This window comes from Onychostruthus taczanowskii, unplaced genomic scaffold (assembly GCF_017590055.1).
Source record: "Onychostruthus taczanowskii isolate IOZ18803 unplaced genomic scaffold, ASM1759005v1 scaffold16, whole genome shotgun sequence".
NCBI classification, from domain to species: Eukaryota; Metazoa; Chordata; class Aves; order Passeriformes; family Passeridae; genus Onychostruthus; species Onychostruthus taczanowskii.
Window position 1 is genome coordinate 8771466 of NW_024498795.1, and position 14661 is coordinate 8786126.

At 35.6% G+C, this 14661-nt stretch overlaps 1 protein-coding gene across 2 annotated transcripts in view; it reads right to left on the minus strand.

Annotated features, from left to right (window-relative positions):
* SMCHD1 (structural maintenance of chromosomes flexible hinge domain containing 1) overlaps positions 1-14661 on the minus strand; it is a 73546-nt gene that overhangs the window by 41878 nt on the left and 17007 nt on the right. For both annotated transcript variants that reach the window (XR_005952255.1, XM_041399391.1), the window contains exons 7-19: positions 14476-14595; positions 11086-11252; positions 8878-8971; positions 8416-8626; positions 7451-7568; positions 7180-7363; positions 6471-6668; positions 6274-6387; positions 5712-5818; positions 5353-5435; positions 5084-5197; positions 2769-2846; positions 2574-2693 (exon numbers count right to left, since the gene is read on the minus strand). Coding sequence is in view for 1 of the 2 variants with exons in the window: in XM_041399391.1 (XP_041255325.1) it covers positions 2574-2693; positions 2769-2846; positions 5084-5197; positions 5353-5435; positions 5712-5818; positions 6274-6387; positions 6471-6668; positions 7180-7363; positions 7451-7568; positions 8416-8626; positions 8878-8971; positions 11086-11252; positions 14476-14595 (1708 nt within the window). In the remaining variant the exon portion in view is untranslated. The remainder of the gene's footprint in view (positions 1-2573; positions 2694-2768; positions 2847-5083; positions 5198-5352; positions 5436-5711; positions 5819-6273; positions 6388-6470; positions 6669-7179; positions 7364-7450; positions 7569-8415; positions 8627-8877; positions 8972-11085; positions 11253-14475; positions 14596-14661) is intronic.

Consider the following 14661-nt stretch of genomic DNA (forward strand, 5'->3'; position numbering starts at 1 on the left):
GACTTGCAGGTCCATTCCTGCTGCTTTCCAGATACCTGGGTGGCAAGCAGGGAGTTGTCCTTCTGCAGGTGCAGGACTTCACCCTTCATGCTGAATTTCCTAAGGTTCCTGACAGCCGATTTCAGCGGCCAGTTGAGGTCACTCTGCATGGTGGCAAATTCTCAGGTGTATCAGCCACTCATCTCAGTTTTGCATTACCAGGAAGACTTGCTAAATGTACATTCTGTCTTGTTATCCAGATCATTAATGAAGGCATTGAGCAGGGTCAAACCCCATATTGACCCCTGGGGTAACCCCTACTTACTGCCCTCCAACTAGACTCTCTGGGCTCACTGTTCATTAATTTGCCTCACTCTGTTGCTGCCCTCCAACTAGACAGGTCATCACTCTCTGGGCTCACTGTTCATTAATTTGCCTCACTCTGTTCATCCAGTCCAAACTTCACGAGCTTCTCTGTAAGGATCTTATGGGATCTTACTGATGAGAACCCTGCTGAAGTCTAGGTAGACAACATTTACTAAGCTAGTCCTTTTACCATATAAGGTGAATCCATGCTAACTACTCCTGATGATCTTCTTGTCCTTCACATACCTGGAAATGGTTTTCAGGATTAGTTACTCCATCACCTTCCCACAAATTGAGATGAAGTTGACGGCCTGTAGCTCTGTGTGTGCTCCTCCTGATTTCTGTACATGGGAGTGATGCTTTCCTCAAAACATCAGGCAATTCTCTCAATTGCCGTGAGTATTCATTTAGTATGAGTGGCCTCATATGGACATGGGCCAACTCTCTCTGGCTCATGAGTGCATCCCATCATGGGCCATGGACTTAGGTATCACCAGTTTGCTTAGGTACTCCCTGGCCTGATCATCTTGCACCAAGGGTGTATCTTCCTTGCCCCAGACCTTCCACCAGTCTTTGGGGTCTGGGATTCCTGAGGTCTGTCTTACTAGTAAATACTATGCAGACAATTTCAGTATCTCAACCTTTTCCACATCCTGTGTTCCCTGCCTCATTCAACAGTGGGCTCATGTTTATTTCAGGCATCCTTTGTATTTAAAGAAATCTACCTTCTTCACTTTGATATCACTTGCTAGTGATTCCATTTTCAATTCCAAATGGACTTTGGCTTTCCTAACCCCATCCCTCCATGCTTGGATATGTCTGTATTCCTCCCTGATTACTTGGTCCCATTTCCACCTTCCATATACTTCTTTGTGTTAAGTTTTGCCAGTAGCTCCTTGTCTATCAAAGCAAGTCACCAGGATTTTTTGTCTGACTTTCTAGTCATTGTGATGAACTAGACTTGAGCTTGGAAGTGACTGTGAATACTAACAAACTTGTTTGTTTGGGCCTCCAGTCTGTCCAGAACTCTAACAGGTAGATCTTTGAACAGGCCAGAGTCTTCTCTTGAAGTTCAGGTTGTGAACTTCCTTTTTGTTCTTCTTCCAGCCTTTCTGGATTCCTCTGCCCTTCAGAACTACCTCCCAAGGGACTCTTGTCAACCACTCACCTAAACAGGCCAAATTCTGCCTTCTGGAAGTCCAAGGTGACAGTTCTGCTAGCTCTTCTCGTTACTTCAAGAACAGTGAACACTGTAAACATTCATTTTGTGATCGATGTGCTCAAGGCAGCCTCCCACCACCCACCAGTCCTTCTCTGTGGAAGGCTCAAAAAGAGCCTCCCCAGTTGGCTCCCTCACTAATTGTGTCAGCAAGTTCTCTTCAACACACTCTAGGAACCTCCTAGACCATTTCCTCTCTGCTGTGTTATATTTCCAGCAGACATGTGGTAAGGTGAAGTCCCCCACAAGGAGCAGTGATTCTGACACTTCTCCCAGCTGTTTATGTATTTAATCTGCCTCTGCATCCCAGCTGGGTGGTCTGTAACAGATTCCCATCACAGTATCTGCCTTGATGCTTTCCATGCTCTTTTAGCCACAAACACTCAACATTAATTGTCACCATCATCAAGCTCCAGAAAGTCTAAACACTCCCAGGCTACCCCACCAGCTCTCCTTTCACTCCGATCCTTTCAGAAATGAGTATTCTAGTAAGCATTGCAGTAAAGAGATATATCGATTACAACCAAATGAGAATTTAGTTTTGCATAGGATTCTTCCTTAATTATTTTAAAAAAGACTTCAATCTCAACATGCTTATTTTAAACGTATAACCTGGTTTTTAATGAGTTTCTGTGGTTTATGCATGAAAGTTGGCCTAACGAATACTAGTTTTATGAATATTTGTGTCAATGGCATGAGGAAAAAGGGTGATTCTAATGAAGTTTAAGTTAATTTTTTTAAGTACATTTGGGAAAGCTCACATCAAGGAGCTTTAGATTCCATCAAAAGTTTATTTTTTATGTAAAACTGCCTGCCACAGAGCCAACACATTACATGTGAGATCAACACCTACTACAAAAAAAATTTTTTTCCTGTAAATTCTTCAAATTTGATATGCAAATGTGACTTTTTCAGTGCAGAAAATCACATCTCAACTAGGACATGACAAATTTTGATATACTATGACTCAAAACCACTAAAAGTAGGAAAAAAAGATGGGAATACTCACCTACAATAGTAAATTTAAATACTTTAGATGGCAGAGGCCTTCCTGCATAAGTGTCTGCATTACTTTCATTCAACACTACTTGCAGTTTCAAGGAGTAGTTACCAAGTTTCTGAAGATTTTCTAAACAGATATAAAAGTACAATTAGAAAGAAAAAAAATTATAAACAAACTGAAGGTATTGAATATGCAACTTACCCATTTTTTTAAACCAGTATGGCCACTTGCCTCCATGCTGACTGATATGAGAAATTATTTCTTTATTCTCAGTAGGTGCTGCAAAACAAACACTTAGCTCATGTATTTAAATTTTAAACCATAATTCTTAACTTTTTCAAGCATTGGTATCACTTGTTATTAAGTATTACTATCACTTCTGGATCTAAGTAACATCAATTCAGCTTTACAACTAAACACATTGATCACAGCTAAACAAATGAGTTCCCCGTCTAATCCCATTTTAATTAAAACTTGCTAGCCTCAGGCACATTGCACTGAAAGTAGCAGGTTTGTAAAGCTGAATTTTGTTAGTTCTTTGGTTATACGTTCCCTGTAAGTAGAAGCACTCTGCACTCCATGCTGGCAGTGGATCAAACTTACAAATGACTGCAGCAAAACTGCTTAAATGGGAGCAATCATAAAAATTTGCAGTTGACAGAAAATAAAACTGAAGAAAAAAAATTCCTGTTTTGCTCCAAATTGTTTTATCTGTCTTTATAAACCTCTGCAGAATTAAGACACATACAAAAATAGAACACACTGAAACTCTGATACAGTTTTAGTGATTGGTTCTATAACCCAACATAAATACAGAAGCAAGATTTATTGTTGGAAGTGTCAAGAGATAATAACACTTTTTATTTTCTCCCAAAACACACTTCAGAATGTAGAATGTGACTGTAATAAGACTACATAGAAATGCAGCAGAAATACAAATTGTTTATAGCTAAGCAAAACTGTTTCAAGACCCTGTTCTTGCACCAAACGGCAAACATAAGATAAAGTAAGAGCTGTCAACGAGACTTTATCATTCTCTTACCCTAATTCAAACCCTAATTTTGAATCAAAGATTGTATAATAAGACTCCCCAGTAACAAATTAGGTTTCTCATAGCTCAGGTCTCTTGGTAGCCCATAGTACAGTTCACCAAGTATTCCACTCTTCAAAAGATAAGAGAAACCTTTTTTACATTATGTTTGCTCTTGGCCTTAGTATGGGTGCAACCACATTTCTCCCATTTATACAATTAGAGGTTTGAGTTTTGTTAGGTGTGCTATGCCCAAATCATCACTTATAGGACTTATTCATTGCTCTCCTGAAGAATATGAGGATTACACTACTGATTCTTCAACTGAGTAGAGAAAAAAGCTAACACAGGAAGCAGTAGAAACAGTTAAAAATACAAATTCCCATCAAGTAATGGGTCAGGAGACATGAAAAGTCTGAAGGTGGACTTTTCAGTGATCCTAGGAACGACGCTGACAAAACAGAACAACAGAAACACCATACACCATGTCTCTCTCAAGTCCATAGTTCCTGACATCAGGATGCCGTATCTTATTAAGCTTGCAAAACGCTGTTTTGTCACACATGCTAATAGGACTTTTTGATAATCTATATTAAATGAACAGCTTGTGTTCAAGTCCAACCTCTTTATGCCCCAGCACACTATGCTGGACAATGGTCATACACAACAGCCAGCTGCCGTAAACAAGTGCCACTAAAATACCATGTGTAGCCTCATGACATACGCTAAACTTTAACCAAGATACTTCCATTTGGTTTCCTTGACATCTATCACTATAACAACCTCAGAAAGCTGTTTTTACAACTCCTAACAGGTGAAGGTATTGGATACTCCTATGGTGTATGGAAAGAAAGAAGATTTTAGGTTTCTACAAGTTTCAAATACATTTGACATGTGCAGAATTGGAGTTTTCAGAGAATTTAGTGTTCTGTGTTCAAAACAAAACTTGAGTTATTTCAGCTGCCTTGGACAGAATGCAATTCTTAACAATGTGAAGCACCCACAAAATAGAAACCACAAAACAGTAAATCAAAAGAAACTTAATGTTTTAAAGATTCTGAAGCTAATTTATGTTAGATATTAAACAAGTCTGATCCCCACTTTTATGCACTTCATGTAAATTGCTACACTTTTATGCACTTTTATGCACTTCATGTAAATTACAGAAACATTATCCATTTTACAAATGTTCTTATGCAGGTTAAGTAGACAGGCTAGAATTAATAGGCCCTCCTTACTTGTGACAGAAGATGTAATCAAAATACAGCATTAAGACAATACATGGTATTGAGGCAGTTGTCACTTCATGAAAAGTGGCTTTGAAATGCTACATGCACTGATGGAGTATTGTCTGACTACCACATGCATTTATCAAATTCTAATATGTATTTTAAATACATACATGTATTATACAATGAAATACCTTATTATCCATTATGCACTTTAAAAATAATAAAGATACAATTAAATATAATTAAATACTCACAATGCAAAATAACTTTGAGTTCAACAAGAAGTTTCTTTGAACCTCCGTGGCTTGTACCTGGAAGTTTTTGCATTGCTTCCCCTTTTTTATTTAAAATTTCTATTCTTAATGCTCCTGAATTTAAAATGAAAAACAACAGACTAATTTTAAAATATGTTGTGGATTAAAAGTGATCAGAGATTTCTGTATGCATGTCCCTTTAACAAGGGTGCACAAAGTATTATTAAATTGGCATTTAATGTTTTAGTATTTGGAAGAAAAAAATATACCTATTGGTGTACCAGCAAATCTTGTTTCATTTGGTAACAACTCATCTCCTTCAGGCCATGTTACTGATAATTTGTCAGGAAGTCTAACAAAAAAAAAAAAAGGTGAACATTTTTTCAGTAAGTTTAAATAAAGAGCAATTTATCTTCAGTTAAATACACATGAAACTATTTTTGTGGTAGGGAAAGAAAAACCAAATCCCAACCTATTTCTTCTTGGTTTATATTTTGTTTTTGTTTCTACTGAAATAGCTGACTGCTTTCCCATTTAGGAATAAAACTGAACTTTGTTTGATTCCTGATGAAATGCAAAAACTATAATTAGGAACTCCACAATTATGTAAATGTTACTTAGTGCTTACCTTGCCATTTCATCCTCTATGTATTTTTTAACAACTTTGTCAGACACTGTTCTGTCAAGTTTTGAGATTGGAATAATTTTTGTTTCAGCATACAATGCCTGTGGCTCCTGAAATAAAAATTCAGTGCAGTTATAAATGGTCAGACTTTATAATAGGTCAGACAAGAAAGACCTCCCAATCAAGGGACTAAACAAGTCAACATAGACATAATGCAATATGCTAACACATACTACCTAGTAAAACTACTGTTTTAAAACCACGGTTTTAAAATTTGCTGAAATCACAAGGGTTACAAATGGATGCACGATATACTATTGATGCTAACTGTGATACTTTATTTCATACACAAATCTTAATAAATCAGACTGTTCATAACGAATAATAATTTTAATATATTCACATTAAAGCTCAAGTTGAGTATTTCTAGACTGCTGATTGTAAAAAGTTACATTAAGAATATTTACTGTTATTTAAAGTAATTTAATCAGGTCAGACAAGGGATTATGTTTAAAGATTTAATATCCACACTAGCTGTGTGAATCCTTTCTGTATTTCTTCTTACCAAAGCAATTTGAACCTCTCCCCCAGTGGCAAATATATCCCCATCATGGTCCCCATACAAGTAAAATTTCTCAATGCTTCCATAGAATATTGGATGAGTCTTAGTAGTTTTCACCTATAAGCAGAAGACACCAATTAATTCATTACTCCTGCATCAAATGCACAGCACCTGCCTTTTATACGGTTCAACTATCTCACCAGCTGTCCTGTTTTGTATGTTTTTCCATCCCACTCTATTGCAGCATACATTGTCCAAGGGCTCTGCATTCTTTTGGATGATATGTCACTACGTACAGTTATTCCTTTAAAGACTGTGAATTTTATCTGTTTGTCATATTTTTCATGACAGTCTTTGAGCCACAGAGCAAATTCTCTGTCAATTTTCATTCGCTGCTCCTATAAAGAGATTACAAAATTAGTACATATTAACAATATAAAATTTCAATCTGACCACATCAGAAGCCTGAACAATTGTAAGAGTACAGAGATACTGTACTCAAACAAAAAGCCAGAAAGACACACACACACAAAAAGGACAAAAGAACAAACAGAAAAGAATGAAACACAGAAAGAGAAGCAAAGAAAAAAAAGGATTATTCAGTTTGAAAACTTTAAAAAATTCTAGGAAAGCTACACTTCAAGTAAAAAAAAAAAAAGTGCTTCCCCCAGCAGTCATATTCCTTTAGGAAGAAGGTCTTCCCACAAAAACAGTCATTAACAACTAAATAAAGTAATTGTTCAAGAAAAGAAAAGGAAAAATACTGAGTCTTAAGTTTGCAGATTTAAAGACTCAGCTTTACTACTCACTAAACCAGAGAGACATGAACAAATAACCAGTGAGCAAAGGTTTCTGTATTACATGCACTGAACTTCACCAAGAAGAAACACAACAGAATGCAGTAATTACCTGTCCATTGAAGATTCTTGTGAACAGAGTATTCTTATCCTTTAGCTTCAGCTCCAGATCCATGAAAGTGAGTTTGTTTGTGCTGACCTGGAACTTATCATTGGTAAACAATGCACCAGAAATTCTGTTGTAGCATTCAATTGGTGCCAATCCTCTCTTCTTTGGAGGAGCGCACCAGTCAAAACTTAAAAGGAGAAAGTCATTACAATCCTTTTTTATAAAGAGAGGTTTACACTACAGAAAGAGACTGTACAAACACATCACCACTTACTCTTCCACAGTTGTGTATGGTATTAATCTTCCATTCCAAAAACACTCAAAAATAGGCCTTTTTCCTCTGGCACCTTTTTCTACTAAAAGACAGTCATCGTCATCATCATCATTTAATCCTTGATTAAAAAAAAAAAAAAAAAAGATAGTCTCCTTGAATATATTTCCTTAAAAAACCAAAATAATACCAAAACCCATAGCAATCTTAACGAAGAAGTACTATTATTATTACATTCAGCACAGTAGCAATGCACATTCTATCAGGCTCATTACATACAATATTACATTTTTTTTCTTGTTTTAGAACTACCAAAGCAGAAAAACTAAGGAAGGTAAAGAAAAATTCTAAATGGAAGTTAAATATTACCAAATCCAAAAATTTAAAATTTTAGTGTTACTTTTTCCTTAGTTTCAACTGATGTTCTTGTAAGTATCATGAAATCTTGTCCCAATTAACTCAAGATTTATTTTGTCAAAAAAAAAAAAAAAAGGCACAAGTATTTTAAAACCCCTAGCATTTGAAAACTCACAACTGAGTAAAACAAATTTTAATCAAAAGACTTCAGACTACATGTTGTCCTTTGCAGTATTTCGATACTACAATCTCTTGAATCTAACTGCTCCTATTTTATTACGTTGTTGGAGCAAAGATATAGTCAAGAAAGTGTGAAGTTTAACTGGAGTTGAAATTCCATAAGAGTTTATAATGAGTTCCGTAAGTGTTTATAATTTGAAATCAGATGGTGTTATGCAAAGATCAAGTTTACAGGAATGAGTTACCACAACAGCCAACTCACAGGATCTGTTCATCCAAAAGAATGCGAACTTTTCTGTTCTGTCACAACCTAAATCCGGTAATATTTTGCACTTCAACTTAAAACTGTTCTGATTTTTATTTCATTAAAATATTTAGAGTAGTAGGACTGTCTACGATAGGACTGACAAGCAGCAAAACATTTCACTTACTTGATGGAAAACATGGATCATCAGGGTATGTTTCTTTATCATAAAGGAAGGGATGGTATCGGATGATGCCTTCAACTATACCTTCTTCTTCAACATGTGCCTTGAACTCAAAACTATCTGCTGCAGTGTTTATATACAATGTCTGCATGTCATCTTTGATCTCCCTCAGATTGATAATCTTTGGTACTTTTCCCTTTTCAAACATTGAAATCTGGGAAAAAGGAAAACAAGGTGATTTCCCTTAGAGCAGAAAACTTACAGTAATAAGCACTTTGACAATTGACTGTTAGCAAAGGAGTTAGTTCCTACACTGCAATGCTAAACAGAATAACTTAAAAAATTAAACTACATACACATCTTGAATGCTGTATTTTAAAATGCATGATTACAGAGAAACAGGCACAATATAAAATAAGTTGCCATCAAAGAGGACTTTCAACTAACATGTATAAAATCTCTTACCTGAATATCGATGTTGTTGAAAGGGCTTATTTCTTTTGTTACAGCATTAGCTTCATTTCCTGTTGGTCCATGGATATAATAGTGATAGATATGTCTGAAGTACATTTCAGAAAAAAAACAAACCAGCAAGTGAAATTTAAAAATTGCACATAATTTAAAAAACATTTCCAAATAAGCTTATATTTTTATTAAAAAATAACTGGTTTGTTCCACTGTTATAAATCAACTCCTTGACAACATATATATGGTACAGAAGATTTAATAAAGGGAGTGATTCCTTTTCATTCCTCTCATCTCTGTCATGCACAATTACACTAGGACCAATTTTTTTAGCAAAATAATTGGAAACAAATTTGAAAAAAAAAAGAGTAATAAGGGGAAAAAAATACAATTGTTACATGGCTACAGATCCTTTACATCAAAGGGTAAACTAAAAAAACTACTGTAAATTGTTCTGCACTCTGGAAATCAGAAAGAACTAAAGCCACAAATCTTTCCACACTTGGTCTCTGATACCAGTTTTATATCCATTTTCTAACAGTCACAGAAATATGTAACAATCAATCACTATCTTTACATTATTTACACAAATTTGAATATAGGTAGGAGTCATGGATGTGATCTGCATAATAGAAATGATTTTTCAGCTGTAAACATTGCTTTCTAACTATCATTTTTCCTCATTTAAGCAGTTTCAAAAAATCCACATGGTCAAATAATTTCATAGAGATATGCAGTCTGAGAAAACAGAGGAACTTAACTCCATTTACTTCAACTTTTCAGCAAGCTAGCTAGTTCTTCCAACTTCAAAGACTGAATCCTTAAACCTCTGGGGGATGGTTTGGAGAAAAATGAGATTGTATGAGACAAGGGGACCGAATGCATGACTAAAGTCAAATGCACCTGCAAGTTTATAGCTGCTTTGCTCTTGACCTCCACTGCACTAAGTGTTCCCCAAAGAGAAATCCTGGTTCCCAGAAAAAAGCACCTCCTGGTCTCATTGGTCAGGATTTTATGGTATGTCCAAATTGTTTAGTATTTTGTGAGCATTTATTCCAGACTTCAAAAGGCAGTCTTCTGGCCTTAAGACATTGTTACTTTAGGGGTTCATCTCCACTTCAAAGCATCCAAAATGACAAGGGTTGCACTGCAGTGCGTTAAAATGAAATTAAACCGGTATCGTGCACGTGTGGCAGAAGGGGAAAAGAGTCATTACAGCTGAAACAGTGACACAGGACTATGTAGCACTGGAAGGCTAAATGACTGGTTTTACTGTAACAGCTACAGGGCATATATCTGAATAATTGCACCTGGGCTCCACCTCAAACAGAAGCAGCTCTTTCACTTCAAGAGATGGTTGGAAAGAACTAACACACATTTAAGTGTGTGTGTTCACTTGATGAGCACCTAGATGTACCATTTATTTTCATGAGGTTAAAAATGGTTCCAGTAACAAGTTTTTATGTGCAACACTGAATGACATTTCACATAGTAATATATTACCTAATTCTTATATTAATCCTCTTTTTAAGTACACCTTTTATTATCAGATTGTAAGTATCACAAAAATAAAATCATAGATTGAAAACAAAGTTCTGTAGTTTGCCAGATTTCAAAATTGGTCTACAACTTCGTATTTCAGTTTACATTCACAGATGGATCCTTTATCTTAACAGGTAAGCCCAAACTATTCACAGGTATCTCCAAGCTCTGCGGGCCCACTGATGACATTATTACAGTACAGACCAGAGAGTGTCATATATCCTTCTTCCTCAAACTGTGACGAAGAGCAGTACTTTCTTTTATTGTTGTTTAAAAAAGTCAACCAACCAAAAGATCCCCCTAGAACTGTAAATACAAAGCTAGGTACCAAGGCTAGGAGCACAGCTGTGAGCAAAGTAACTGATGAAGTTATTAGTAACTAGATAAACAACTTCTACCATTAGTAATACACCATTAAATGAATAGGCTACTAAAAATTACAGTGGATAATTATGTATCAATCATCAAGTCACATCTTTGGTTGGGGGTGCCCCATTCAATTGTGTTTGCTTCTGTAAAATTGGTTAGACAGGGAGGCTAATTGTAGTATCAACAGCCTTAAAAGGAATAAGGCCAATATCAAAGTACAAAAACGAAGCAGTTCATAATTATTTGACTTTGTCAGTAGCCCACTTTTAAATAAAATCTTTTAAATCACCAACTTACGCCAGCTGCCTTGTCCAAAGATGAAAGTAGTTTTTCAAGTATTGCATGTGATCTGGTTGTACACCTGTAATGATAACTGCTGTGAAACTCTCTTTATCCCTTTCTTCTAATATTAGATTATGAAGAAATCTTTCATCATCACTTGTGATGTGAGTAGAATCAGATGGCTACAAAAAGAGTAAAATAATAAGAGCAGGGATGTAAACTGAATTTCTGAACTCCCATCAACTTGAAAGGGATTAAAAATCATAACAGAAAAGTAATACAGAACACATGATGCTAAGTATCACAAAGGATTAAAGCTTAAAATAAAAGTTTCCAAATTAAAGTCAACAAGCTGAGAATGTGACATCACTAATGTTTATTTTCAACTCACTTTCATCACAGCACTTAAAGTGTGCAGTCTAGAAATGGATTTAATCATGTTGAATGCAGCACTGTGTGACATCCATGTTCTCATCCATCAAGTGGAAGCATGAAGTGTGCAAGACATTAAGTCCTCTTTAAGAAAACAAAGCCAAAAAAATTATTGGCTTTTAAAGGGATAGGTTGCTTTCTATAGTAGAAAGTCAAGTGGAAGAAACACTTTTGCTGTAAAAGAAAAAATGGTGAATCCTCAATTCCAGATGAAATGTTGAGTAGTCTAACAGAGAGAGAGATTACTGATTCCAGAAACTACTGATTGTATTTTCCTGAATGGATGCACTTTACTCTTTTGACAGTTTTCTAAAGTGCAGGGGGACACTGTGGTTGATGTCATGCTTCACACTGGACCAATGAGTAATCCCTTACATTGGTACATCCAGAAAAAAACCTATTTTTAAAACAAAGATTAAGATCTTTCTAGTGAATGCGAACAATTGCTACAACTGAGAAGATATGTTGTAGTAAATGCATCTACATGCCTTATTTTGCAGGAAAGCAGACAAACCCCACATTACTAAGGCAGGAAAGGAGACATGTCCTACCTAACCATAGTTATGTGAAATAGTTAAGGGTCTTCTATCAAGACTTACTTTCCCCAGGGAATCAAAGAGCTCTCCTTAGCTAAGAGGATAATTAAACAATTTTTGAGACTTTTCATCAAAGAAGACTATCTCTTTTTCCTGTCCACACCATAGCCTGGACTATTCTATATTAGTGATAGGATTGGTCATAATAAAGAAAAGCCAGAGCTGCTTGGTCCTCATCTCCATGTGATCTGACAAACCTAGAAGCTGCACAAGTGCCACTTTGTACAGCATGGAAGAAATTTACAGACTGAAAGAGCCTCCAAAATATACTTCCTAAATTATCTGATTGCCTTCCCGCTACATATGACAAACTACCATGCTACCTCCCCCTACATTACTGCCCTCTATCTCAACTAAAAAAGTACTATTTACTTCTTTGCAATATTCAATGGTCCAGAGAAATGACTGCAGTGAAGACAGGTGCCTATTACCCATCAAGGAAAGATGACCAGCAGGGATACCATTAATACTACTTCTCTTCAGTGTTATGGCCTTGTTCTAAAGTCCCTTTTGTTTCATATTAATTACATCTTGATTTCTTTGCAAAACTAGCTTCCTTCACCAACTGAATGGCTCAAAGGCTCAATTATTCTTCTCACACTAGTAATCCATTTACAATTTCTACCTCTGCCACAGTATTCTCATGCTTGATGTATGTGCAGTGCAGACCATTTTTCAAGTCATTAGCAATATGAATTCACACATTTTATTTCACACCAATATAATGAACTCGCCTAGATATTTCAATGATTTGCAAAAAAAATTCCTAAACCTGAGTTTTAGGAATCTTTTAGGGGAACCTCTATTATCTTCACACTTCACTTTTCACATCATCTCCTCCCTCTTGGATAGGTACAAGTTCATCTTTTAGTCCTAAAAGGACTTTACTTGCATTTATAACAGCGTCAATTTAATACAATTTTATATTATTACAACTTTTCAAACAGCTGATTGCACCACCTTCTTGAACTCTTTAGTGGTACCTATGCATCTCATTCAGCTACTTTCTTCCATCTTATGCCTGCCCATTTGTCTTCTACTTTATATCATCCAACCTTTGTCTTTAATATCAAGTAGGGATGGAAAGCACTTGTACCCCTTACAATAAAGCAGATTTTGTCAGTTTTTATTTTCTGTTTCTAGTTTTTGAGTCTGATATTAGAGAGAGAATAAAAACAAAACTCTGGTAATTCATTCTTTGTTGCAACTCACTGTAGTTATGATATTTTATGAAAAATTCTTTTTTAGGATTTTTCCCCTCCTGAGGAGCTGAGGGCCTCAGGAGAGAAATGTAAACAATTACTATCTGCTGTTGTGGAATGCAACAGGTGCATCTTTGATTGGTCCATGTGGATTGTTTTCAATTGATGACCAATCACAGCCACCTGTGCCAAGGCTGTGAGCAGTCACAGGATTTTGTTATGCATTCTATTCTATTCTTGTTCTTTGTAGCCTTCTGATCATTCTTGTCTCTCTGTTCTTTTAGTATAGTTTTAATGTAGTATTTTAGTATAATATATAACATAAGATAATAAATCAACCTTCTGAAATGGAATCAAGCTTCGTGTCTCCACACATAGAGTGTTCACCTCAATAACTCACTGACCCAGAATTGGAATGATAAAAACTTTATTTATCTATTGTTCCTTTCTCATCCATATGAAACACCAAGAACACTGATATAGCCCACCAGATATGGGCTCAAGGTCTGACTACTTTGTCATATACACCATCCATTTTTCCTCCCATCTGCACCCTTAGCTAAATCTTTGCCTCCCTCCTTGCCCAAAAATAACCAAAGAACAGTTCTTTTCAGTCTTCCTTCCTTATCTTACAGCTTTTTTACTTAGCTCTTCATGAAAAGCACCAGGACTGCTGAGTTTAGTTTTCAGTTAAACAGTTCATTTATTTTACAACATTATGAATATTTATAAATCCAACACGTTTTGTTGGTCTGACTGGACTTTTCTCCCATATGCAGATTAGTCTTACATATTTCTAAAAAGTACAATTTGGTTCCCTAATTTATTCCTTACTGCTTCAGAGAAAATTCATTTTTGTTTCATACACAACAAAAACATTTGCTGTGCTTAGAAAAGTATTTTTAAGTGTTTTTCTTAACCTGACATGTAAAACTGTAAAGCATTTCTATCATTTAACCTTAACTGAAAAGAGGAAAAAGCATCACATAAAAATACGGCATAAATTGTCTCTAGTGTCTTCAAGTTCCTTGTTACTTCCTTTTACACTACAGGGTGCAAATGATTCAATAAGATGAAGATATCCCCAGATAAGCATTACAGGAATTATACAGTTAAATCACATTAACCTGGGAAAGGCTTTCAATTATAAATGTGAGAATCTTAAGGCTATTTACCTTTCTGTTTCGAATGAATCCTGTATATATTGCTTCTTTGTTTTTCTCCTTCTTTTCAAAATCCTCTTTAGAAAGGACAAGTTCATGAACATCCTGAGATGCTGCAGGCTTGCTTATCATCTGATTTTATGAAAGAAACAGCATTTAAAACCAAAAAAAGACTTAAAATTAACATAATAAAATACT